The following is a 25,811-nucleotide window of genomic DNA, read 5'->3' on the forward strand; positions in this document are numbered from 1 at the left end:
GAGCACAGAAAGCTGATAGTAAACAAGTAAACACAGTTTAGAGCTGTGGCAACCACAGAGGCAAACCCTGCTCAGTGACTGAAATGAAGGCTGTTGCAGAGGTAAGGAAGGTTTGTCTTTCTTTTCCGGTCACAGCTGTGCTTATTAATATTACTGGCCTGGAGGATTAGGGCAGTAGGGTTTTGGAACTTTGTATCCAGAAGGGTCTTGCCCATGTCTCACAGCCTGCAGGGATTTAGAGTGCCTTGCTCTTCCTGTTAGTCATCCGAGTGGCCGTTCTGAGGCTGTATTCAGAGAGTAATGAACTGCAAAATGGTAACAATTTTATAATAGGTGGCCAAAACGTTCAGTGTGAAAATCAAAAAGCCTGTTGCAACAGATAATTCAGGAGCATAGTGAACAGAAATAATCCACTCTTTCCTAAATGGTAAGAGATTAGAATTTACATGTTGAAGGATCCTAACACTTCGTCCTTTTCAGCCAAGTAAATTTTGTTTTGCTCACTTCTCTGCCCTTGTCTGTGTTTGGAAAGTAAAAGCTAAAGTGTTTTATTACCCTAAGAAGTCAGCAGAATTGAATTACAAAGGTACAAAAGCAGTTAGGTGTCTATACTTTGTAAGAAGCTTGCAGGAGTCAAGTGAGATGACATTTGCTTTTGACAGGTTTCTGTTAATGACTAAGTAAATGGACATTTCAAAGATATTGGCCAATAGCCCTCCCCCCCCCCCCCCCCCCATTTCTTTCTGTACTTTTTGTTCTGTTAATATGTTTGTAATGTTTGTACAGGAATTACTAACACAGTGTCCAAACGTACTCCACTATTGTATTACTGGAGGTGATAATATACTCCTCAAATGATGAACAGGCTGTTCATTTTCTCAGCCTTTCTTTGTGGGAAGGGAGTCTACGCTGTGTATGCCTACTTCTTGTAGGTTTTTGTTATTTTTGTAAATATCCACGTTTCCAGTTTTTGTAGTAAATAAAATAAATATTATGCATGGTGACAAACATAGTTTAACGTAATCTTTAGCTGAGGCATGTAAGGGAGCAGCAAAGGCAAACAAGGAAGGAATCTGGAAGCTGAGAATCATAAAGAGGCAGGCAAGAAGTAATGGCCTTGCCAGCAAGGGCTGCAAACTCACAATACATGAATGTGGAGCGTAAAGCAGGTCTGGTCACAGTAGCCAAGGTGAACCAGGAGTCTAGATCACCAGGCAAGTCCATTGTGAGGAGACAGATTTGAGGTGAAGTCTGCTGTATCAAATCTATAGGTCAGGGTCCAAATCAGAGTACATGGACATCCATAGATGTGGCTTTAATGCTGCTGCAGCATAGTTCAGAGGGAGATAATGCATGAAAACTATAAAGGGTGCTCCCATTCTGGGCACTCAGTGTCATTCTGTGGGCAAGACTTCTTCTAACTTTCTCTCAAACAGCTTCAAGGCATGTCAAGATTTCTCAGACAGCTTTACTTCATCAGAGAACCAGGCTCGAGTACAGGGTGCTGAGTGAGGGCTGGGGTGAGGGCAGCGCAAGCCAGCCCTTAGCATTCGCATGTAAAAATCTCAAACTAACATTTCCCTCAGCTTTCAGACTACTAGATTTACCCCTTATTTGCTATGCTATTTCTTCTCTGTCCTTCATCAAAGGTTTTCCATTACCCTCTGCTTTTTTCCCCTCCCACCTTCTTTTTCTTGCTGTAGATTTTTTGTCAGTCATTCTACTTATTTTCCTTTTCTTATGCTACCAGCATCCATTCCCATATCTATTCTCTTACAGTGTGCTGTAACCCTCTGTACTATTACATGTTCATGCACATCAAAGTTTGTAGGTCACTTGAAAAGTAATGCCTCCATTTATTTCCATGGAAATAACAACAGATACAAAGAGCACAATAACACCATTTGGTAAAGGATATTCTCAGCTACAAACCATGATTTTTCAACATAGTCACCATCATTAGCTATGCATTTTTGCCAGTGATGAACAAGAGCCTGCATGCCACGCTCATCAAAATCTGCATGGCCATCCAAAACATGGTTCTTTCTCATCGCTGTCACCACTGCTGAAACATACCACCAACTGCTTCACTGTGTTAACATTCAACTATTTGGTCTCCATAAGTGTTCAGCAAGTGTTGAAGAGTGTCAATGGGTGGCATTTTTCCTGTATGCAGGAATTCAGTTCCAAACTTTTCCTTCCTGCACTCTTCCATATCAGACACCATTTTGCCAGAATGGTCTCTTCTGTCATCTGTCCCATGGTAATCAAATGTAATGTAATATTGGTGTGAAGGTTCAACCTTTACTGCCGTACCAACAACACCCACTCTTGGTATTGTAGGCCAACTTAATTAAATAGGAGGCATTACTTTTGGAGCATCCCTCATAGATAGAAGCAGTGAACACACACGATGAATATATATAACTTATATAACTTTTTCCAGGCAGAAGTCAAAGTGTATCCTAACACAGTCATGTAGTTTCCTTTGCAGTCAATGGAGAAAGAGAGAGGTATCTTTAGAGAATACTTCAGTTAATGCTAAGGCAGATGCATGAAATAGAAGTTGTAGTCATAACATGCCAACATCAGGCTGAACAACTTGATCTAGCTGTAAATGTCCATGTTCATTGCAGGGGATTTGGACCAGATGACCTTTAAGGGTCCCTTCCAACACAGACAATACTCTGATTCTTTGGTTAGGATGCAGGAGCTATTTCTTGAGAAGATATCTAAAATTAGTGCCCAACCGGCTGCCCAGGGGGGGTTGTGGATTCTCCTTCTCTGGAGATATTCAAGACCCACCTGGACACCTACCTGTACAGCCTGCTGTGGAGGGCCTGCTTGGCAGGGAGATTGGACTTGATCATCTCTGGATGTCCCTTCCAGCCCCTGCAGTTCTGTGAAATTATCACACTAACAGAATAAAGAACCACTAGTCCTGGTCATCCTGTTGTCAGCTTTATGGGCTCAAAATAGGCTTTGATATCTTCAGAAGGCATATTCAAGGTGATTCCATAAACCAACAGAAGCTATGGAAGGACATGCCTCCTCATGGCAATCTGGTTATTAGGTGAATATTTCATAACACTGTGGAACCAGCTGTATTTGAAAAGGAATGGGAAACAAAGGGTGTCAAACAAAGCCTATAGGAGAGGACTTGCTAGATGACTGGGCCTACTGTTAGCATTCTGACACTAGTCAAAAATGAGTTTCTAGTAGCTTAGGGAGAAGGCATAGTGCTAAATTTAAGTGCTAAATTTAATGAGTTGTCCTTTCTTCATTTTTTCTCTGTATGTCTCATTTTTCTCTCTTCAGACCTGTGACCAGGAGCTGGGAACAGGTACAAAGAAAGAACGATGTCTTCAGGAGAGAAGCCTACTTCTGTGTGCGCTTCTTCTCAGTACTCTCCTTGGTTTTGCATTACTCATCACCTACATCATGATGACTTGTGCTCTAGGTATAATGTGGAATATCCTTTTCCCTGCTTCCTTACCCACCCTATTTGTAAGATCTGTTCCTCTATCTGCCTCCATTGATTATTATGCTCAGTATCTGTGTGAGAGTAAGACTTCCAGACAGACAAAGCATAAATAAGTACCAGCTGTAAAAAAGGTAGACTGTTCTGACTCCTCCTTGTGTGATAGTAGGGAAATATCCCCACGCTTGTCCTCCTCTGACTGCCATTTGATAAGCCTGGGACCATCCTTGTGAGAGAGCAGCATTATATTGTCAAGATGTTCTTCTTGAATTTCATCATCCTGGCTTCAGGCTTCTATGACCCTGCTCTATCTGTAGTCAGCTCTGGGAAACTGGGTCTGAATCTGAGATTCAAAGCTTCTCTTCCACTTTTCCATCCCTGCTTTAATAAGCCTAGTTCTAGTTTTCTACAACCAATCATTACAATTATATAAACAAAACTCATGTTCTCCTATGCAGTGGGAAGCTGTGAGTAGAGACCAGAAATAGTCAGTTATCTTTCAAATTCACTAAAAAGCTATCTGCAGAATAGCACACACAAATACTTATGTCTATAGATAACTAAATATTGAAGCTGTGTTTATATTGGTGGACACACATATCTTCTACTCCAAAATAAACATTATTGACTCTTCACTTGGCATTTTTCTTCAACTTCTGTCATGTATGTTTCACTGTAGAAACTAAGGAAAAAAGTTGGTTTAGATCATGTCTACTTCCACCCCGTGTACCTCCTTCCACATTAACAGTTGAAACCATAGTATGAAAATCTTGCTTTGATTTGTAAGTGGTTTCTTTAATAATAGAGCTGATCTTATGTTGGTACAAGGCACTCTGACACAAAATGAGGACATACACCTAGGGGTTCACAGCATTTTAGATAAAGGAGGTTTTAAATCAAAGCAAGGTACACTAGCAAGTTTTTGTCCTGTTCTAACAGATGTCATTACCAAGGAATGTTTGTTTCCCAGGCTCGAACATCTCCCTGTGTGTATTAAGCTTTTCCCCTTATCTTCTTTGTAATATGTCCTTCTTTTCCTTGTGTGATAACATCAGCAGTAGTTTCTTGTTTATCATTTGGTCAAATCAGTGCATGGTGTTTCAGAGAAAACAGAGCAAAGGCGGAGTAATACAACCTGTGACTGCCGAGATAGAACCACTAGAGGGCACCTCCCCTGGACTAACTACCTGTCGTTTATTTAATCTCCCTTGCAAAGTGCAACGGCAGCCTTGGTGTGAAGTCAAAGACAGAGTGTATATTATTGCATCTTCAGTAAAAACTTACAAGGAATTCATCAGTCTGTATGCAATGGAGCTTGTATCAAAAATAAATCTTATTATGAGATTCCTCTTTTTTTTTTTTTTTTTTGAGTTGTTGAATGTGTTGTCCGCGTTCTTCAATGTCACTGCTCAGTTCTCTCGTTTACTTCCTACCCAGGATCATGTGATGTTGAACCGAGTCTTGCACTCCTGGCCAGACGACTCCTGAGTTCTAGGAATGACACTGTAGACCCCTGTGAGGATTTCTACAAATATGCTTGTGGCCGCTGGGATGGCAAACACTCAAGCACAGAAGTATCACGAAACATCTTTGATATGTTGTTGGAAGAAAACCAGCTGATATTGAAAAGACTTTTAGGTAGGAAGAGGTGGTTGGTGTGGTACTTTCAGCACTGTCAGAGATGAGAATACCAATAACTGAGTGCACAACCATTCCTATCGGGAACTGAGTCTAGTTTTTTTTTCATTCTTCTATCATAGCAAGTACAGATTTACACTTGAGAAGTCATATCAAAATACATTTCAAACATTTTAGTTCTTCTTTCCAAGTATAACAGATGGAAGTCACTCTTTAAAATTCAGGAAACCAGATCATTTTCTTACTGCCTTCTAAAAGGACATGCTTTTTGCTGTGCATGTCTGAATGTGCACTCTGGCTATGTCCTGATTCCATATGTGACCAAAGCCTAGACACGCTCCATCTTCATGTTGTCACCAGTTTCCATGCAAAGAAACTCATGTATTTAGTCTCAGGAAGAGTCATGGCAAACAGTAGGTCTCTTGCTTTGGGTTACTTGGAGAAGTGTGGATGTGTTTACTAAATTGGTCTGAAGCAAAGTGAAAGGTGATGTTCTCTTAAAAATTTTCTCTGTTGTAGTACTTACCTCTTTTGTAGATTTTCATCTACTTTTGTTTTTCCTCAGAGGCCCCACACTTTGAGATAAGAGGCTCAGCTAAGGAAAAAGCAATCCAGTTCTATCGTTCCTGCATGGACACCCAAAAGATAGAATCCCAAGGAAATCAACTATTGAAGGACCTCATAAATCAGGTGAATGTTTGTGCTGCTTCTTCTCTCTCTAGAAGATAATTCTTGTAAGGGATAGGAAATGGTGAAGTTCAAGCTGTATGATTCTACCTGACAAAATTTTGCTAGCGTCTGAAATAAACTCATGGTTGACAGTCCAACTTCTAGGAGAGAAATCTTTCTTTGAACGTTGTTGAAAGATTTGGCTTTCTAATCATCAGGTACATAAATCTGCCCTCATGACCATACGTGTTAGCACAGTGCAGCAACCAAGACTGCCATCTGAGATCATTTTTAATCTCAGTAGCTCAATTCAATAGGATTCAACTTACAGATCAGGGAGCATCTTACAAAATGGGTGAAATGCTTGTGTGAGATCTGATGACCATCTACTACTTCAGGTTTCAGGACAACTTGCTTGGAGAGGAAAATGCTTCTCTTGTCATTCCAGTGCCAGGGAAGGTTGTCCATCTTTCTGTTAGCAAATAATATTTATGCCCTGTCTCCAAAGAAGATGCAGAACCCTTTCCAGCTGAAGGAAAATGACTGCAGGCCAACCTGTGTATCTGCTTGTCAGGGAGGAGGGACCCTACATCCCTGATGTTTTTTGTTAAAATGAATAACTTTAGAGAAATGTGTCCTCTTTCCTCTCTCCTTCACAGTTTTTTTTTTTTTTTCTTCTTTCTTTTTTCCCCTCTGTACACTGTTCTGCTGATAACTATAATGCATTTTTGCTGTGTCACAGAATCACAGACTGGTTGAGGCTAGAAGGGACCTCTGGAAATCATCTTATCCAACCTCCCTGTTCAAACAGGGCCATCTAGAGCCATCACCCAGGACCATGTCCAGATGACTTTTGAATATCTCCAAGGAGACAGACCCCAGAAGTTCTCTGGGCAACATATGCCAGTGGTCAGTAACCCACACAGTGGAAAAAAAAAAAAGCTTCCTAATGTTCAGACAGAATCTCTTGTGTTTTAGTGTGTGCTCATTGGCTCTTGTCGTGTCACTGGGCACAAACGAAGAGCTTGATTCCATCCTTTTTGCACCTTCAGAAACATCAATATACATTGATGAGATCTGTTCTGAGTCTTCTCTTTTCCACACTAGACAGTTCCATCTCTCTCAGCCTTTTCTTGTAAGAAGCTAGCATCCCTTAACTATTTTTGTGACCCTTCTTTGGACTCTCTCCATTAACTCATGTCTCTCTTGTATTTTAGAGCCCAGAATAGCACACAGTACTACAGGTGTGGCTTCACTAGTGCTGAGAAGAGGGGAAGAATCAATTCTCTTGACCTGCTGGCAATACTTTTCCTAATTCTGTCTAGGATGCCATTAGCCTTCTTTGCAGCAAAGGCACATTACTAGCTCGTGTTCAACTTTGTGACCACCGGGACTCCCAGGTCATTTTCTGCCAGACAGATTTTCAGCTGGGTGGCCCTCATGATGTACTGGTGCTTACAGCTGTTCTTCTCCACATGCAGAATTTTGCACTTCCTTTTGTTGAACTTCATGAGGTTCCTGTGAGCCCATTTCTCCAGATTTTCCAGATCCCTCTGGATGACCCTCTGGTGAATCAGCCGCTGCTCCCAGTTTGGTGTCATCTGCAAATTTGCTAAGGGTACACTCTCCTCTGTAATCCATATCCTTAATGGAGACATTGAACAGGCTGCACCCAGAAGGAATGCCTAGGGTATGTTGCTAGTTACTGACCTCCAACTAGACTTTGCAACTCTGGACCCAGCTGTTCAGCCAGTTTTCATTCAATCCACCTCACTTATCTGCACATCCAGCTCATTCATTTACATCTTGACTATGAAGTTCATGTAGGAGACAGTGTCAAAAAGCTTTACTGAAGTCCAGGAAGATTCATGACTCTCCCCTCAGTTACTAGGCCAGTCATTTTATTAGGGATCCTTACCTTGTTGGTCAAGCATGACTTCCTCTTGGTGAAGCTGTGCTATTTCTGATAATTTTCTTCTTTGTGTGCCTTGAAATGTTTTCCAGGATTAGCAGCTCCATCACCTTCCTAGAGACTGAGGTGAGGGTGACCAACCTGCAGTTCCTTAAGTCTTCTTCCTTTACCTTTCCTGAAGACAGGAGTGACATTTCTTTCCTCCAATACTCTGGCACTTCTCTCAATCAAAGATTATTGAGAATGATCTCACAATAACATCTATCAGTTCCCACAGCACTCATGGGTACATCCCATCAGGACCCATGGAATTCCATATGTCCAGTTTGCCTAAGTATTCCCTGATCTGTTTTCTTCCACCAAGGGTACACCCTCCTTGCTCCAGCCTTTCCTCACTGTCTGTGGGACCTAGATTTCCTGAAGGTCAGTCTTGCTAGTAAAATCTCTGCCAAAGAAGGTTGTATCTCAGCCTTCTTCATTTCCTGTGTAACCAGGTCCCCCATCTTATTTAGCAATGGACTCACATCTTTCCTAGTCTTCACTTTGCCACTGATGTATTTACAGAAGTCCTTCATCTTGTCTTTGATCTCCCTGGCCAAATTCAACTCCATTAGGGCTTTATTCCTCCATACTTAGACAGGTCCTCCCAGGTTATGTGTCTTTGTTTCCATCCTCTATATGCTTCCTTTTTGTGTTTGAGTTTGGACAGAAGCTCCTCGTTCATCCACATAAGCCACCTGGCATTTTTGCCTGATTTCCAATTCATTGAGATGAACTGTTTAGAGCTTGGGAGAGGTGACCCTTGAACATCAACTAGCTATCGTGGACCTCTCTCCCCCCTCAGTGTCATCCTGCTGTTTGTTGCTTTGCTTAAGTGAAAGTTACAGGTAAGGAAGGTATGTAGAAATCTTCATGAGTTTCTTCTGTTGCTATTTGGTTTATTGTTCCTCAGTTGTCATAATGACTGAACTCGTAGGGGTGAAAAATGTTTGTAAATATGAATCAAACAACTGCTTTTCTAACTGTTGGTCATGCTGTTTCTCTTCTCTCTAGGTTGGTGGATGGAACATCACAGGCAAAGGGAAAGCAAAAGATTTTAATGAAACCCTTCAGATTCTCATGGGCAGATACAACACTTTTCCCTTTTTCAGAGTGCATGTGGGACCTAGTCCTTTTGATCCTAAGACCAATGTAATTCAGGTGAGTGAAATAAATACAGACAATTATCTGGAAGTGCTGGGAATGAAGAATCAGTTACACAGTTCATGAGATCCAGCCCTGCTAAAGTTAAGCCACGGTCTTCTCTGAAGAAAGTTTTCCTAACATTTTCTTTAAGTTTCTTAGTTCTATTACACACACACAAAACCAACCCATAGTTCTGAAAAATGAGCAGATGATGAACATTTAATTATTTTAATCTCTTCTGTTTGACCAGTGTAGATTTCCACTACTGTGGAAGGATCTAGTTCTCATGTTCTTGGGTGTGGCTATTAGAATAATGTACAGTACATGTTAAGTGTTTAATACTTGTGGTATACTATTGATATTGCAGTTCAGGGAGAAATATTTAAGAGTATTTATATTTGAATTCCAGATTTGTAATGAGATTGCAAATGAGCTGCGGATTTTGATGGATACACAAAAATTACTTAGTAAACATTTTTCAACAGTAAAGCAATTTATTAACATTTCATATTCTGTGACATCGAGACACAAAACATTTATTTAACATATTATTACATTTTCAGTGTTTCTGGAAATACTGAGATATTTGTCTTTTACTCCTTTTTTGCAGATTGACCATCCTGAGTTTGAGATGCCAGCTGAAAGTAAATTCAAAAAGAAAAATTATCTTGAGGTAACATATCAGAGGCTGAAGAAAGGTAAAAATAGCTATTTGGTGTAGGGATCTCCTTGAATTGCTTCCTGGTTCAGAGTGACCTATTTCCATGGGGTATGGCCATTGACCTCTGAAAATGTTTCCAAATGAAATTTCTTAAGTAACTGTTTAATTTTCTAAACAAAGAATAGTTTCTAAAATGTAACCAATTTTTAGATGCCAGAATTAAAAATGTTAGCGTAGAAAGAAAAGGTTGTAATTTTATTATTATTATTATTTTGTATTTACTAGGCAATATGAAACTGGGGTTCCCTCTATGTTTCACCTTGCAGAATGTTTCAAAAAAAAATATATATATATCTCTATATATCTATATATATTGCTCAAAGTAAAGGCTTTAGAATCCATTAAAATCTATGTATCTGGGAAATAATTGCTAGCATTTTAAAGTTATTTTAAAGTATTTTAACCAGAGCTGGGGAAGCAAGATTTTTGACCTTGGGAGTCACTGCAACAGAGTTAATTTCATCACAATTACAATTTGCCTGCACTGAGCTCATTTTTTCTGCATAAAAACTGAGCTGAATCAGTTTCTCTGTCTGAATCTTTCAGAAGAGTTCTCGGAAAATAAGGCCATATACAAGCATTTCTGTCATAGCTCATGAACACACAGAAGCAATACTGCCATTTCCTCTCCATCCAAAACTGACTTACCATGTCACTATCTACTGCAGGTCTCTCCTTTGAGTCTGAAGGTAGCTCTAAAGTGATTCTGGTATCTGAAGAAATAGTTAGCTGGAACAAAATTAAGATTATTTCCTTTTGGGATCACATTGTTCCTTACTGAAAAAGGAGCTGTGTTTGGTAAATTTTTGGACAGGACTATTGTGGTTCTAAGAGACTGATGCTTAGGTGGTCAGGATGGATGGATGAATGGATGGAGTGACTAACTTTTGGTCATGTCTCTCTCTCCCTGTGGTCATATGCTCATATGTATTGCAGGTTCTCCGTGTGTATCTCTCATATTTGGAGAAACTAGGAGACCTACTTGGAGGTCCACAAGATGGTCCTCCTCATTCCTTTTCCCTTACCTTGTCCTTCATCTCCAATCTCCAGCGTGTTGTCACCCCACTACAGGAAAGACGGCAGAGGAGGATGTTGTTCTTTCACACTACCATTAGGGAATTACAGGTATCTGTGTGTGCCTTAGAACTTGAGAAACACAATTATTCATGGCATTCACATTCTAAAGGTCCAGATCAAAACAGGTACAAAATACACTGCTTAGATACCATTTCCTTACAACTTACCCTTGGAGTCTGTTGAAGTTTAAATAACCTATTAATTTGCTGTCTATTTTTTGATAGCAGTTCGACTTTTCAGGCCACAGATTCCACTACTTTATACTGATTTAATAAAATAAATATATGTTATTCTCCTTTTCTACTATAATCAGTATCCATAGCATAAAACAACTCAACTCATTGGAGTTATCTCTTACAAGTATCAAAGGGACAATCCCAGTTTCCCTATTATTTCTTGTCAGTTGATTAAGTCTGATGGTTCACCACGTAAGCTTTGTTTTACTTTCAGGAAAAAGCACCTGCTATTGACTGGTTGTCATGCCTCCAGGCTGTCTTCCATCCTATGCCAATGAATCTCTCTCAGGAAATTGCAGTGCATGATATGGATTACTTAAGAAACATGTCACAGCTCATTGAGATATGGCACAAGGAAAGGTAAGAATTAATATTTGTGGTTAGTCAGGACAGGACTACAGTAGTGGAATACATATAAATATACATATGTATACACACAATATGGACCATTACAATAGCTGATCTTAGACATTCAGTCATTCCAGTAGCTGGCTTCAGGTTGCTTGATCTCCACAGTTACTAGTACCTTCATATATTAACCACTGAGACTTGCAGCCCTACTCTTGTTTCAGGTACTCATATATCTTCTTGCAACAAACACGTATGTACAAACAGATCTCTTCAGTAGGTTGTATATACGGTTGGTCTTTTCAATGGCCAACTCTCAGACCCCTTGTCTCCCCAGTATTCAGTTCCATCTCTGCCACACTCCCACTCCAAAGGAGAGAGTGTGCTCACCCAGAGTATATTTAAGAATAGCATTTAATAAGATGAGACAGACTCTGATGACCACACACACAGGTCTCAGTGTGACAAACATCCTGGCAAGCCACAGGTTTACACTCAACCATTCCCTCTTATCAACTTTTCCTTCAATTTTACCATGCATGGTTCCTCCTCTCCCTTTCTCTGCCTCTGGTCATTCTTATAAACATCTCATAATAAGTCTCTAGAATCCTCCAGTCCCCTTGAAATATTCCATAATAAGTTTTACCTAGCACTAAAATTCTCTTTCCCCTTCCTCCCATAATTAGTTCTGTACCCTTGAAGTTAGTTGCCCCTTGAGTCTTCAAGGTGTTCTTGAGGGTGTTTCTTTAGTTGACTCATGTTAGTGGGTTTCATAGCAAAGTCAATGAGGAAATCATCCTCCTTTTGATAATCCTAGCAGTTTTTGTTGCTATTGTTCAGGCTAACAGGTTTCCTCTGCCTCAAATGATTCCTCTGGCACTTGCCATACCTATTTGTTTTATGATGACCTCATAACATGACAATCTGACTACTGATGAAAAAAATTCACCATATCGACTTTGTTTTCCTACTCATGGTTTTCTGGCACTTCCAGTGTGTTTTGCATGGGATTCTGCCTGCCTCTATTCATATTTGAATATTCAGTATATAAAACTGAATACTGCTTGCTGTTCAGAACTGATTGGCTTCTGCTCATTTCTTAATGTTTTTAATGGAATTACTGCTCAAAAATTTGACTTCATCTAGCCAGGAGGTGACTTCATCTTAATTTGAGTTAAAGTGGTTCTCTGTATTGGTCTTGTAAAATGCCATTTTCCTACAGGGTCCCACATATCTATATGATTGTTTGTCTGGTTGGGAATCTCTCCCCTGCCCTTGATAGTCGATTCCAAGATGCACGCCAGGAGCTATCTAAGATTCTTCATGGGAAAATGGAATCTAAATTGGTGAGTTAATATTTAGCCATCTTCTTCAGCTTCTACAGCCACTGAATAAACTAAGACACACATTCTGGATGTTCTCTTGATGTCTCACCTGGATAGAACTCCTTAGATTTGGTGTGCACTACAGCCTGCAAGATCAAGAGAAGCCTTTTAATGAAGCCTTCTTCCTCTAGCTACAGGAGGTGTTGAGTTCACAGGCTCTCGTTGGGGTCCTGTTGGGGTCTCAACCACACTAACATCTCCTGGAAAAGTAGCATGGTGAGCTGAAGGCAATCCAGGGGGCTCCTGGAATGCATCAAGGATAACTTTCTAAGCCAAGTAACAGACAACTCTATTGGGGAATGCAGTGCTGGACCTGTTGCACACTAACACCAGTGAACTGATTGGTGACATCAGGATTGGAGGTTGCCTGGGGAGCAGAGACCTTGCAATGCTGGATATCGCACTCTTGAGGGATATCAGACAGATGGCGAGTAAAATCAGAAAGCTTAATTTTAGGAAAGCCAAATTCCAGCTCTTCAGGGACTAAGTAAACATTTCACCCCCCTGGTAAACTGTTCTCAGGGACAAGAGAGAGGAGCAGAACTGGCTGATCTATAGGGAAGCTTTCCTCAAAGCACAACAGCTCTCCATCCCCAGGTGCAGGAAGTCAGAAAAGGAACGCAAGAGACCAGCATGGCTGAACTGAGACCTTCTGGTCAAACTGAAGAGCAAGAAGAAAATGCACAGGCAGTGGAAGCAGGGACGGGTAACCTGGGAGTATTATAGAGATGCTGCCAGGCTGTGTAGGGATGGGGTCAGGAAGACCAAGGCTGAACTGGAACTGGAGTTGGCAAGGAGTGCAAAGAAGAATAAGAAAAGCTTTTATAGGTACATCAACCTGACAAGGAAAGTCCAAGAGGGCACACCCTCTTGGTGAGCAGTGCAGGCAGGCTAGTAACAACAAACAAGGAGAAGAATGAGGTACTCAGCAACTCTTGTGCCACAGTCTTCACTATTGGCTGCTCTTCACACAGTCTGTGAGCAAATGGTTCATAAGGTGGGGACAGGTGAAGCAAGATCCCTCCCACTGCAAGCGAAGATCAGGTCTCAGACAACCTGAGGAACCAGAAAATCGTAAATCTGTGGGTCCCGGTGAGATGCATCCCAGAGTCCTGAGGGAATTGGCTGGTGTAATTGCCAAACCTCTCTTGATGATATTTGAAAAGTCATTTCGGTCAGGTGAAGTCCCCGGTGAATGAAAAAAAGGCAACATCACACCCGTTTTTAAGAAGAGTAGAAAGAATGACCCAGGTAACTACTGACCTGTCAGCCTCACCCCTGTTCCAGGGAAGATCATGGAGCAGATCCTCCTGGAAGCTATGCTAGGGCACGTGGAAGAGAGGGAAATGATACGGGACAACTAGCATGGTTTTACCAAGGGCAGGTCTGGTGTGGCCAACCTATTGACTTTTTATGATGGTGTAACTATATCATTGGACAAGGAAAAAAATATTGATGTCCTCTATCTGGATTTCAGTAATGCCTTTGGCATAGTCCACCATAACATCCTTCTCTCCAAATTGGAGAATTATGGATTTGATGAGTGGACTGTTTGATGGATAAGGAACTGGGAAGACCATACCCAGAGAGTGGTGGTGGTCAATGGTTCAATGATCAGATGGAGATCAGTGACAAGTGGTGTCTCTTAGGGGCCAGTACTGGGACAAACACTCTTAATATCTTCATCAATGACATTGACAGTGCACCCTCAGCAATACTGTGGGTGGCATATCCAAGGGACAGGGTACTATCCAGAGAGGTCTAGACAGGTTTAAGCAGCGGAACCAGGAGAACCTCACAAGGTTGAGCAAATCCAAGTGCAAGCTCTTACATATGGGTTGTGGCAACCCCCACTACCAATACAAGCTATGGAATGAAAAGATAGAGCACAACCCTGCCAAAAAGAACCTAGGGGTACTGGTGGATGACAAGCTGGACATGAGCCAGCAGTGTGCCCTCACAGCCCAGAAAGTCAACTGTATCCTGAGCTGTATCAAAAGAATCATGGTCAGCAGGTCAAGGGAAGTGATCCTGCCCCTCTACTCTGTGCTGGTGAGACCTCACCTGGAGTGCATCCGGATGTGACGTCCTCAGTATAGGAGAGACATGGGCCTTTTAGAGCAGGTCCAGAAAAGGGCCATGGAAATGAATCCAAGGAAATGGAACACCTTCTGTATGAGGAGAGGTTGAAAGAACTGGAGCCATTCAGCCTGGAGAAGAGAAGGCTCTAAGGTGATCTGATAGCAACCTTTCAGTATTTAAAGGAAAGATATAGGAAAGAAGGAGACAGACTCTTTAGCAATTTTGTTGTGATAGGAGAAGGGGAAATAGAGATAGGACTAGAGGGAATGGCCTGAAGTTGTGCCAGAAGAGGTTCAGTTGGGATATTAGGAGAAATTTATTCTCAGGAGTGGTGAGGTATTGAATGGGCTGCCCAGGAAGGTGGTGGAGTAACCTTCCTGAAGATGTTCAAGAAATATTTAGCATGGTACTGAGGGACATGGTTTAGCGGGGATATATTAGTGGTAGGTAGTTGGTAGGATGGTTGGACTAGATAATCTTGGAGGTTTTCCCAACCTTGGTGATTCTATGATTCTATGAAATGTTTTCAGACTAGGACATGAGAGATTTAGACAGGACATATGGAAGGATTTTTTTACAATAAGGATGGTGAGGCACTGGAACAGGTTTCCCAGAGATGTGATGGATACTCTGTCCTTGGAGACATTCAAGGCCAGGCTGGACCAGGCTCTGAACGACCTGATGTAGCTATACATGTCTCTGTTCATTGCAGGAGAGTTGGACTAGATGACATTTAAGGTTCCCTTTCAACTTAAACAATTCTATGATTCTGTGATGATTCTATGATTTGTCAAGGAAAACAATAGTCACTAGGCCAATAAATGCTTCATGTTCGTGGTAGGTGGATGGTTGGACTAGATGACCTTAAAGGTCTTTTCCGACCTTTATGATTCTATGTTTCTCAAAAAGTTGTGAAAGTAGACATGATATACAAAATTTTAGAGAGCTAATTGCACTGTACTACGGAATAGGAAACAATATATAGTTAGCCACCTTCCTCTATGTTTTTATCACAGCTAGAATATGAGTATTCATCTTGTGTGAATTTAAGTATTGTAAGTAACACAATGCTTTACTGTGCTGAAGTTTTCTGAAGTAGCTTAAAAGGGATTACATTACATCTACAGCTGTCATTTTTAAATAGCAATGTATAAGCTACTGACTGCATATTCACATATCTTTTTACTGTCTTCATCTTCTTGTCTCTTCCTCTTCACTTTCATATGTCTTGATTTCTTTTTCTCTTCTTACAGAGCCCAGATGAGCGCTGGAGGAAGTGTTTGACTGATACCAGTTCTTTCTTTGAGCCAGTCCTAGGGCAGATGATTGTGAAAGAAATTTTCCCTCAGCAGAACAAGAAACTTGTAGGTATTCATCAACTTAATCCCCAAGTAGAGCTCAGCTTCATCCTTTTTTTTTTTTGTGTGTGTGTGTGTGTGTGTGTGTCCCCTAGCAACTAGGCAATATGTCAAGGCAGGAAGATCATGTGTAGGTTTTAGACCTTTTTATATATCATGGAGTTACATATTTCCCCTCCTCCTTAGACAAATGGGATCAGAACAAGGGCACTGTCATTGCTAGAATAAACATTAAAATACCTGTTATTACCTTTATCTCATCTGTTAACAAAGTCATGTGTTCAGCACAAATACACATGGAAATCCTACAAATACATGCAGTTTCAGAGTGCTTAACTGGAATGACAGTATCAACATTATCCATCATAAACTTTGATGCAACCTGAAACTTTAAAACAAGATTTTCAGTCATAAAGCCAATAAGCAGATGGTAGGTGAGCAAAGGCTACATAACGTTTATGACCAGTTGTAACAGAAAAAAAATCAATGTCAAAAGATTCTGAGTGGATCCACAGTAAATGGAACACCTGCCTGCACTGTTGAAAAAGCTTTTTTTTTTTTTTCCTTTGGTTATCAGATTTCATTTTATTTGTGGGCAGGGGAAAGGAGGGAGTTAGTATAGGCCTAGTACAGGCACCATGTTTTATAAAGAGTTTGCAGTGAGAAGGGTAAACAACTCCAAGGAAAGACAATGAGACTGCAAGACTGTAAGGAAAGACTAAGACTGTATTGAAGCACGAAGCTGGATGAATAAAGCATAATAATTTTGTGAAGGAGAGTTTCAGACTCTCCAGACTTTTGGAAAGGGAGACACCAATATGAAATACTTATGAATATTGGATTTTCATGTCACTGTAGAACTAGGACAACTATTTGATCCACTCCCATTTCAGAAGGGATTGAACAAAAAGGGATTATGAGAATCTTATTTACAGTGATAGGCAGGAGGAAAAGGGGAGTGGGAAAGAATCGTGAGACCTGTGAGGAACCACTGGATGCCTAAGAAACCCAGATCTAAATAGATGCAGAAACTACTATCTCCCCTTTCATCAAGAGAACTACTGTACTGTATTTGAATTGCTGGAACATGGGAAGACAGTAGGTAGGCCTGAACAGTGTTTTTCTGTGCTTGTGACTGTGCCTTCTATTCTCCATTGCAGGCTGAGCAGATGTTCTCTGAGATCCAAGATACCCTCTGTGGTCAACTGGATCAGGTGGAGTGGATGGATGAACAAACTCGCCAAGAAGCTAAAGTCTTGGTGAGTGCATGAGGCAGAATTTACTGAGGCTATCCTTTCCCTCGCCTTATCAACATGCCAAAAACTATGTGGTTTTGTAAGTGCCATCAGGCATGTGTGATACACTTAATTAACTGAATTGACTGAAATGAGGTACATGGTACCTTTAGTTTTATATATCTATAGAATTTAAAAACTACAAACTGAAGTTAAGAAAATAGTATTATTTAAAAAAAAAAAAAGAAAACAGAAAAAAGAAAAAGAGAAAAAAGCACAATACTAGGCCATAGGTCCCTGAGTAAAGAAAACAGAGTGGCAAGAGGAGATGAGATGTCTTGTTGAAACAGAGTAGTTGTTCTCGCAAAGGACTGATTAATAAGATAATAGTTTTGTTGCTTAGGAATAGTTCATAAATAATTACCAGAATGTAGAGCCTCTTGTTGGTCATGCTTCCTTTTTTTTTTGTTGTTGTTGTTGTTTTATTATGATTTCAGGTGTCCAAACTACAAGTGGAAATTGGCTATCCAACTTACATACTCCAGACTGCCAAAGTGAACCTGGAATACCAGAACGTGAGCCATATAATATAACTATCTGCCTCTTACCAGCAGTTTACCTGCACTGGCTGATATTTTGCTTGCTACCAAAAGAGTTCATGACTTCTGAATCAATGCATATATCATATTGCTCTCTTTCTGAGAATGAAGCCAAATAACCAGTATCTATTGCTTCTACACTGTTTGTTGTTGCCTGTGTTGTCTCCTCTTGATTGTGATCTGCTTGAACATTCTGTTTGGCTACAGATAATATTCCTGTCACATCTTAAAGTGAAGTATCTTTAGAACCAGGAGAAGGAAAACAAACAAACAAGCACACAATAACACAACAGGTGTTCCGTTAGTTTGTCTTTTGATGAACTATTTTTTTTTTTGCCTATGGAATTTTCCTCTTACTCTTGCTATCCAATTCATTACTCGATCATTCCCTGTGATGGTGACATCTCCCTACTCTTTCCTTAGGTAGAGATAAATGAAGACACTTTTTTCCTAAATGTGGTGGCTTGCTTGAAGAGGATGAGGGAGAATGCATTCTCAAAGCTCCTTCAGCATCATTCACAAGATATGTAAGTGTCAGTACTGAAACAAAAAATAATCAGACTAATGTACTTGTGAAATATACTTGTGATCATCTACACCAATCCTCCCACTCAAAGCAGGTTCAAATGGAGTATGTCACTCAGGGCTGTGTCTAGCTGTATTTCTGTATCTCTTTTTCTACTGAGGGTGGAGGGGACACGAGCAGAACTGGACACAGTAATAACAGATCGTGTTTAATCAGTCCTGAACTGAGGGGCATAATCGCCTCTCCTGATTTACTGGTGACACCTCCTAATCCTAGGGACAAAATGCTGCTGTTTTTTTTTCTGCAAGAGTACATTCCTACCACGTATATAAAAAATAAGCATCATCTTGTATTTTCACCTATCTTATTCTATCAAAAACACCACTGTTGTGGAGGAAGTCCCAGACTCCTGAGAAAGGGATTTTTTCTGCCCACTGCCATAAACATTTGATAAATAGAAATAGTTGGTGCTCTTGGGCTTAGCTAACTGGCAGCAGAGCACTGGCTTGATGTGAGTATTGGTGGAGGGATCTCAAAGGGAGGACATGGTTCTGAAGGCAGGCAGTGGAATTGAGTATACTTGGCATCTGACATTTGCAGTGTTGGTCATCACAGGAAGTTAATAATCTTGACTTATTTGACAGAATAAGTTGTGAAAAGGAATCCGTTAATGTGTGTGAAAGCTATGCTCATAGCTCTGACTAACTGTAAATAAGTTAAGGTTTATACCACATACCTTTAACTGTAGATAATGTGAGTTTCATCCTTCTCCTCTGCTGTATGAACAGTTGTAATGAGTGAACGGTTTCTGCAGTGAAGGATAAGAGCAATCCATGAGGTAAAGAGTCAATACATTCTCTCATTTCTCTTTTTCTGCTTCTAGCTGGCAGGTGGTCCCCTGGGCTGTCCATTCATACTACTCACTAAGGCACCACATGGTGGTCTTTCCTGCTGGAATGTTCCGCAGCCCTTTTTTCCATGTGCAGTTTCCCAGGTATGGAGAGTCTGCAAAAGTGAAGCTGAATGTAGTCCTGTTACTACACCATGTTTTCAGAAAGAATGTCAGCAGATCTGTCCTTAATCTCTTTTTCTTAGAGCATTCCAGATAAGGGGAAAAACAGTTATTTTCTGAAGCCAGATGGATATGGTTCGACAGTTCTGCTCTATGGGGGTAGGAAGGCCCTATTGAGGGATCAGGACATGTTGGATTGATAGGCTGAGGCCAGTGGGATGAAGTTCAACAAGACCAAGTGTCAGGTCCTGCAGTTTGGTCACAACAACTCCATGTAACCCTACAGGCCTGGGGCAAAGTGGGTGGCAAGCTGTCCAGAGGAGAAATAGAAGTGTTAGATGACAGCCAGCTGAACATGAGCTAGCAGTGTGCCCAGGTGGCCAAAGCAGCCAATGGCATACTAGCTTGTATCAGAAATAGCATAGTCAGCAGGACCAGGGAGGTGATCATCCTTCTCAACACTGGTAAGGTTACACCTCAAGTATTGTTCTGGGCCACTCACTATAAGAAAGACATCAAGGTCCTGGAGCATGTCCAAAGAAGGGCAGAAAAGCTGGTGAGGGGTCTGGGCACAGGTCTTACGAAGAACAGCTGAGGGAACTGGGATTGTTTAGTCTGGAGAAGAGGAGGCTCAGGGGAGACCTTATCTCTCTCTACAGCTGCCTGAGAGGAGGCTGTAGTGAGGTGGAGGAGACTCATTTCATGCTTCAGAAGTGTTAATCAGTGCATGTAAAGAAAGAATGAGATCATCATTTTCTACTATGGAATTTTATTTTGAGACTACTCCTGCTTGTGTGGCTATTTGTAAATTAACTACATAGAATCATATTAATTTTTATTGGAAAGAACTTCTGGAGATGTCCAGTAAAACATCCTGCTTGTAGTGAATGGAAGAATTACCAAAGCTAGAGCAGAGTAATTGTAGTCAAGCCTTCCTGATCTTAATCCATATTGCCAGTTTTATGTATTATTTTTCACAGGATGACTGCTGCTAGATCACTTCTCCAACCATCCTTCTTTCATGTGACCACTGTTTCAGTTACTGTTTATATAGCGGTTCAGTTGATACTGGGTAACTAAGGACATATCTCAACAACAGGGCATCACATTACAGATTATATGGATAGAATTTCATTCATAATTTTTATTATTATGTTGGTTTGTTGGCTAAAACTGCTTTAATGCAGACTTGTGGTAAAATTTCAAGTGCTGGAAATTTACATTAGAATTTGTGTTTCTATGGAGTAGCACATCTGGAAGACAAGCAGAAAATGCTTCTGAGTACGCTCGAAGTAGAATAGGTTATAAAGAATTCTCAGCTGTCTTCCTTTTCTTTTAAAAAACACTCTTCTTATGTTTATTTTTCAGTGCTGTGAACTTTGGAGCCATTGGGGTCTTCATGGCACATGAACTTCTTCACGCGTTTTATAGTTACAGTGAGTACCAGCTGTTGGGTGAAGCTTATCCTCTTTGTTTATTCTTCTAGGCCCCAGTGGTAGTTTACCTCAGGAGATCTTAAATTCTATTCCCTATATTCATGTATATACACATTATTAAAGCAAGTGAAGCTTGCCCATACAATACCAAGTGGGCTACTAAGAAAACTCAGTGTGATGGATACAAGTGAGCATCAGAAATACCTTAACTTAAGATTCTTTTTCCCCCCACAGTGCTTCCTGGTGGCTGTCCTACATGCAACAGCAGTGTGCTACAGAAATCTATAGATTGCTTTGTAGAACAGTATGAAAGTTTTGGCTTTAAGATCAATGGTACTTTCACGCTGTTGGAGAATACAGCAGACACCGGAGGGCTTGCCATTGCTTACCAGGTATTCTAGTCTACTTCTCTGATTTTACTTCTATGACCATGAAGTCCACCATATGGCTCAACTGACAAGTCATAAAACTGCTTTGCTATATCCCTGACCCTTGTGCTGCTCCATTCCGGGATTTTTTGCAGGCCTGTGCCAGAAAAGCAGTGCTTTGCATTTCCTCTGCCATTCAAACTGTAGGCTTTCCACAGAACTATGCTTATAACCTCACTACCACCATATGAAACCACTTTTCCCCTTCACCTATTCTGGGGTTGGCCTTTTTTTTTTAACTTCCCCAGTTAGATCATGCTTACAAAAGCAACTTATTATTCTACAATAGATTACTATATGCTTACGTTATACCTAAGCTGAGACATGAACTAGAATATAGTGCAATATGATAATAGTAATAATAATAAAAAATAATTGAAAGAAGACATGTTTCTGGGTCACTGACTGAAGGGAAGTTTATTAATTTTCTCTCTCCACAGGCCTACAAGAATTGGCTGAAAAAGCATAAACAAGAGGAATATTTACCGAAGATTGGACTTTCACATGACCAGCTTTTCTACCTCAGTTTTGCTCATGTAATGATTTCTAGGGTAGTCATGTATGTCTCTCTCTCTCCATTGTCTTCTGCATTATTACAGCTTTTCTTTCTCAAGATTCAGTCCTTTCTCCCCACTCTTTGGAGAACTGGATATGATGGATTTTGTTGGAAGACTGAGAATCTTATTTTGAAAACTAAAATTCACTTGCAGTGCTCCTAATTTGTTGTGGATCTCAAAGCAAAGCCTTTCTATGAATGTCATAAATCTCTGAAATCTACCAGAGTTAAATTGTAGCAAACCAATTGTGTTAGAGAAAGCTGACTTCATTGTTAGACACTTGAGTTCGTTGTTCTTTCTTTCTTTCTTTCTTTCTTTCTCTCTTTCTTTCTTTCTTTCTTTCTTTCTTTCTTTCTTTCTTTCTTTCTTTCTTTCTTTCTTTCTTTCTTTCTTTCTTTCTTTCTTTCTGTTGAGAGCAATCATATGAATGGAAAGAGAAACTTTAGTGGAAAAGTCATATATTCCTCTGTCCCTTGTTCCATCCAACTCTTTGTCATGGTATACAGTAATTTTGAGTGACAGAGGAAAAAAAAATCAGAATGCTACTTAAGAACTAGAAATACATGTATGCCTAGCTGAAGATTTCTGTGGGAATATAGTTTAAGGGTTTGTGCCATTGTACATAGTCATGAAGCTGAGTTTCTTAACGTAGGCTTTTGGATTTCTGCACTCAGAAAAATCTCACCCTTATTAGTCACTGTAACAGTGTAAAAAGAAAAGTTCTGTGTGTGTATTAGCATCAGGTCAGGGCAGTATACAGAAAAGCAGTAAAGCAGTTCTGAAATTGCAAATAATTGGGTCTCAGTACCAAGAATTGTATTTCAGAGGCGATCTGACAAATGACTAGATTATTTCTCAATCAGTAAGGAGAGGAATCACAAGAATGAAGAACTTCAACTGTAACACCAGTAAAGCCACATAACCTTCCTCCCAGTCTCTCACAGTAATGTGAAGTACTTCCCTTTCTTAATGATCATTAATTTATTTTTGTTAATAAGCTAAACCTGAACAGTGAGGGCTACATCTATACTGCCACAGTAGGTGGAGTCCAAGGTTACATAAGCCTGAAGTCCAAGGTGGTCTAAATTCCTTGTGTTGTGGACTACATGGCATAAAGAAAAACACAAGTGCCTGATCAGATAGGAAAACTGGGACAGAGTATAGGAAAAGGGAGAAGAAACTGCATTTCAAAAGCAAAGGGTGTTAATATTGTTGGCATCCATGAAAGTGTTTCCTTGCCTACTCCAAGAGTTCCAGTCATGTGGAATATGCAGAGGCATGAAGAGCTTTATGACTTATTTACATGAGCACTTTTGCACAGACTTACTTTTCTGTTTTGCTTCCCTTCAGGCAATGTGTGGACACCAGGATCCTGAGGATTTACAGTCTTCCTTGGATACAGATCCACATAGTCCCCTGCCACTTCGTGTCTATGGGCCTGTCAGCAATAACCAGGACTTTGTAAAACACTTCCACTGCCCCCGTAGATCACCAATGAATCCAGACAGCAAGTGCCACATCTGGTAATCTGTATGAAAAAGGAGGAAGAGAGAGATGACCACAGGGAGATGAAATCTTGAGCTGTGAAAGTATGACTCATGAGTCACACTCAAGGCCAATGGATTGATGTGGAGCATTTATTTACTCTTCTACATTCCTCTTCTTCTTATCCTTTTCTCAGAAGTTTGTGGTAGAAATCATCTCAAATTGAGCTCAAAAGAGAAAAGGGTCTCTTCCTGCTGCTCCCAGCACTGTCTCAGACGGGACAACTCTGTAGTTCAGCAAGTCCTAAGATAACAAGATGACTAGCCACTCCCTAGTAGTTAGCTTCTGAGGAGTTGTTAACAGGACTGTTGCATCATTAGGCCTGCTGTTCAGTGCATTTCCCTGTCCACTGCAGCAACCTCACTGTCATGTGGAATGTGCAGGGCAATATGCTAGAGTCCTAAGACTTGTTCATACAAGATTGCATCTTAGAAAATTCCTTTGGGTTACAATGGAAACCACACAAGTAAGTTACCAATGAGAGAGAAGAGCCCTCTTCTCTTCTTTGGCAGATAAATGGAGATAAGTTGTAAGGAAAAATTAGTGGTTCCAGTTTCTAGGCTGAAGATGAGTCCTTAATAATGAAGGTTATTCATGCATTCCACAGAGAAACATCCTCTTTGAGGAAAGTGGGACTGGGAGTTGAAATTTTTTTTCTTTTTCTTCTTTCTTTCTTTTTAAGAAAGATTCCTCTTTTTTTTCTTACTCTCTCTTTAGGGTTGAGGATATGGTTAAAGATGAAGTATGAGGTAGAAACAAGGGTTTCTAGAGGTATCTGAAGATCATTAACTTGAATATTCCAAATTCTCTGGATCCTGAATCAGGCTTTCACATCCCTACATTTGTATTTACCATTCAAACAGAGGAGTTTATCTGACATATAATTAAATAACTACTTGAAACTGAATTTTATGTAATAATTTACTTTAGAGAAAAAGGAGAGTAAGAAATAATATATTTTAGGGTAGCAGGAGATGTGCATAAAATACATTTTCAAGAGCAACCTAATAATTACATCAATTTTCTAAAATTTCCCCAAATCAAGAAGCATTCAAAACTCCCCCACATTTTGCATACTGTTAGAACTGTTCTGTTTATTTTACTTATTGTATTGAACGCCTGGGTATTGTTTGTGGAATACATGAGGGCAAGTGGAAACAGCCCTTACCAATGTAAATATTACAAACATGAAAATTCTAATAACAGTGTTAATTTTCTCCACGCACTGACAAATGCAGCAAAATATTTTCCAAGAATGAACTGTTCTGAGATTTTTTTTCATTAATTTACAGACTAATATGTTAATAAAACATTTGCTTTCAAAACAAAATGAACAACAACAACAAAACAAATCCTTCCACCCCTCCCCCTGAGAAGAATTAAAAATGAATTCCTTTGATTACAAACTGTTTATGGCCTGGTTGGTATCTTTATTTGGTCAGTTCTCTGCATGAACATGGTACATAGCTGAAATTCACAAATACTAGATGATAATACCTTACAATAATAGGAGTTATTTAATGGTTATAAAAAACAAACAAGCAAAACATAACAAACCAGAAAATTAGGTTTTTTTTTTTTAAATCTTTATCTTTTAAACATTATATACTCTCCCTCCACTTGCTTAATCAACTATGTCCTATCAGCATGTTCAGAACATTTGGTCTTTCAGTTGTTATAATAAACAACCGTATGTAACATTATACTACATATCTTTTGTATTACAGCAGTTATTTCACTGGACTGAGACTACTTGACTTCTTTGTTTCTAATGTATAGAAAAAGAGACAGTCTGCAACTTGATAAGTTTTTTATTTCTTATATCTATCTTGTTAAGGGTGTGTAGGGAACAATCCTCTGGACTGTGCATTGTTTTCCTTCTTTCTACCATGTATGATGAATTTATGGGACTTCTGTTTCAAAGATAGGGTCACTATTGAACCTGGTGAATTCAATCCTTATTTATTCTGAGTAGGATAGGATAAGACAGGATAGAACAGTTCAATTGGGAAAGGACCTTCAAAGATCATCTAGCTGAACTTCCTGACCAACTCATAGCTTGCCAAAAGTTAAAGAATATTAACAAGGGCATTGTCCAAATGTCTCTTGAACACTGACAAGCATGGGGCATGAATCAACTCACTATGAAGCCTGTTCCAGTGTTTTGATAACCCTCATTTTAAATAATTTGTTCCTACTAACCTTCCCTGTCACATTATTGTGCTATTACTTTGTGTACTGCCATCTGTTTTCAGGAAGAAAAGCTGGCCACCTCCCTCTCTGCTTCTGCTGCTGAGGAGATTATAGAGTCACAAGGAGTTTGCCTCTTGTCCTCCTCATCACCAGATTGGACAACCCAAGCATACTCAGAGGACATGCCT

The 25,811-nt window shown here is 40.1% G+C and overlaps 1 protein-coding gene and 1 long non-coding RNA gene across 5 annotated transcripts in view; one reads left to right on the plus strand and one right to left on the minus strand.

Annotated features, from left to right (window-relative positions):
• On the plus strand, nt 1–25,140 carry KEL (Kell blood group, metallo-endopeptidase). Of its 3 annotated transcripts, none has more exons than XM_040649049.2 (18): nt 1–101; nt 3,319–3,460; nt 4,919–5,119; nt 5,685–5,809; nt 8,754–8,900; nt 9,496–9,558; nt 10,543–10,731; nt 11,134–11,279; nt 12,490–12,613; nt 15,988–16,098; nt 17,253–17,351; nt 17,825–17,902; nt 18,350–18,453; nt 19,336–19,446; nt 20,833–20,900; nt 21,135–21,292; nt 21,769–21,887; nt 23,236–25,140. In XM_040649049.2, the coding sequence occupies exons 1-18, from the start codon at nt 84–86 to the stop codon at nt 23,348–23,350; spliced, it is 2,118 nt and encodes a 705-aa protein (XP_040504983.1). In that variant the 5' UTR covers nt 1–83; the 3' UTR covers nt 23,351–25,140. The 3 variants fall into 3 exon arrangements, with proteins under 3 accessions (XP_040504983.1, XP_040504980.1, XP_015149612.1); XM_040649046.2 differs by having other exon boundaries at nt 21,769–21,864; XM_015294126.3 differs by lacking the exons at nt 1–101; nt 3,319–3,460; nt 4,919–5,119 and adding an exon at nt 6,531–6,697 and having other exon boundaries at nt 5,688–5,809; nt 21,769–21,864.
• Nucleotides 17,776–25,811, minus strand: part of LOC107054566 — a 14,120-nt gene continuing 6,084 nt past the window's right edge. Inside the window, exons 2-4 of one of the 2 annotated variants that reach the window (XR_006939994.1) lie at nt 23,213–23,413; nt 19,189–19,260; nt 17,776–18,466 (exon numbers count right to left, since the gene is read on the minus strand). This is a non-coding gene — a long non-coding RNA (uncharacterized LOC107054566). Of the gene's footprint in view, nt 18,467–19,188; nt 19,261–23,212; nt 23,430–25,811 lie in introns of those variants that run through there. The other variant, XR_001468957.4, reaches the window with a different exon arrangement.

Source organism: Gallus gallus, chromosome 1, assembly GCF_016699485.2.
Source record: "Gallus gallus isolate bGalGal1 chromosome 1, bGalGal1.mat.broiler.GRCg7b, whole genome shotgun sequence".
Classification (NCBI taxonomy): Eukaryota; Metazoa; Chordata; class Aves; order Galliformes; family Phasianidae; genus Gallus; species Gallus gallus.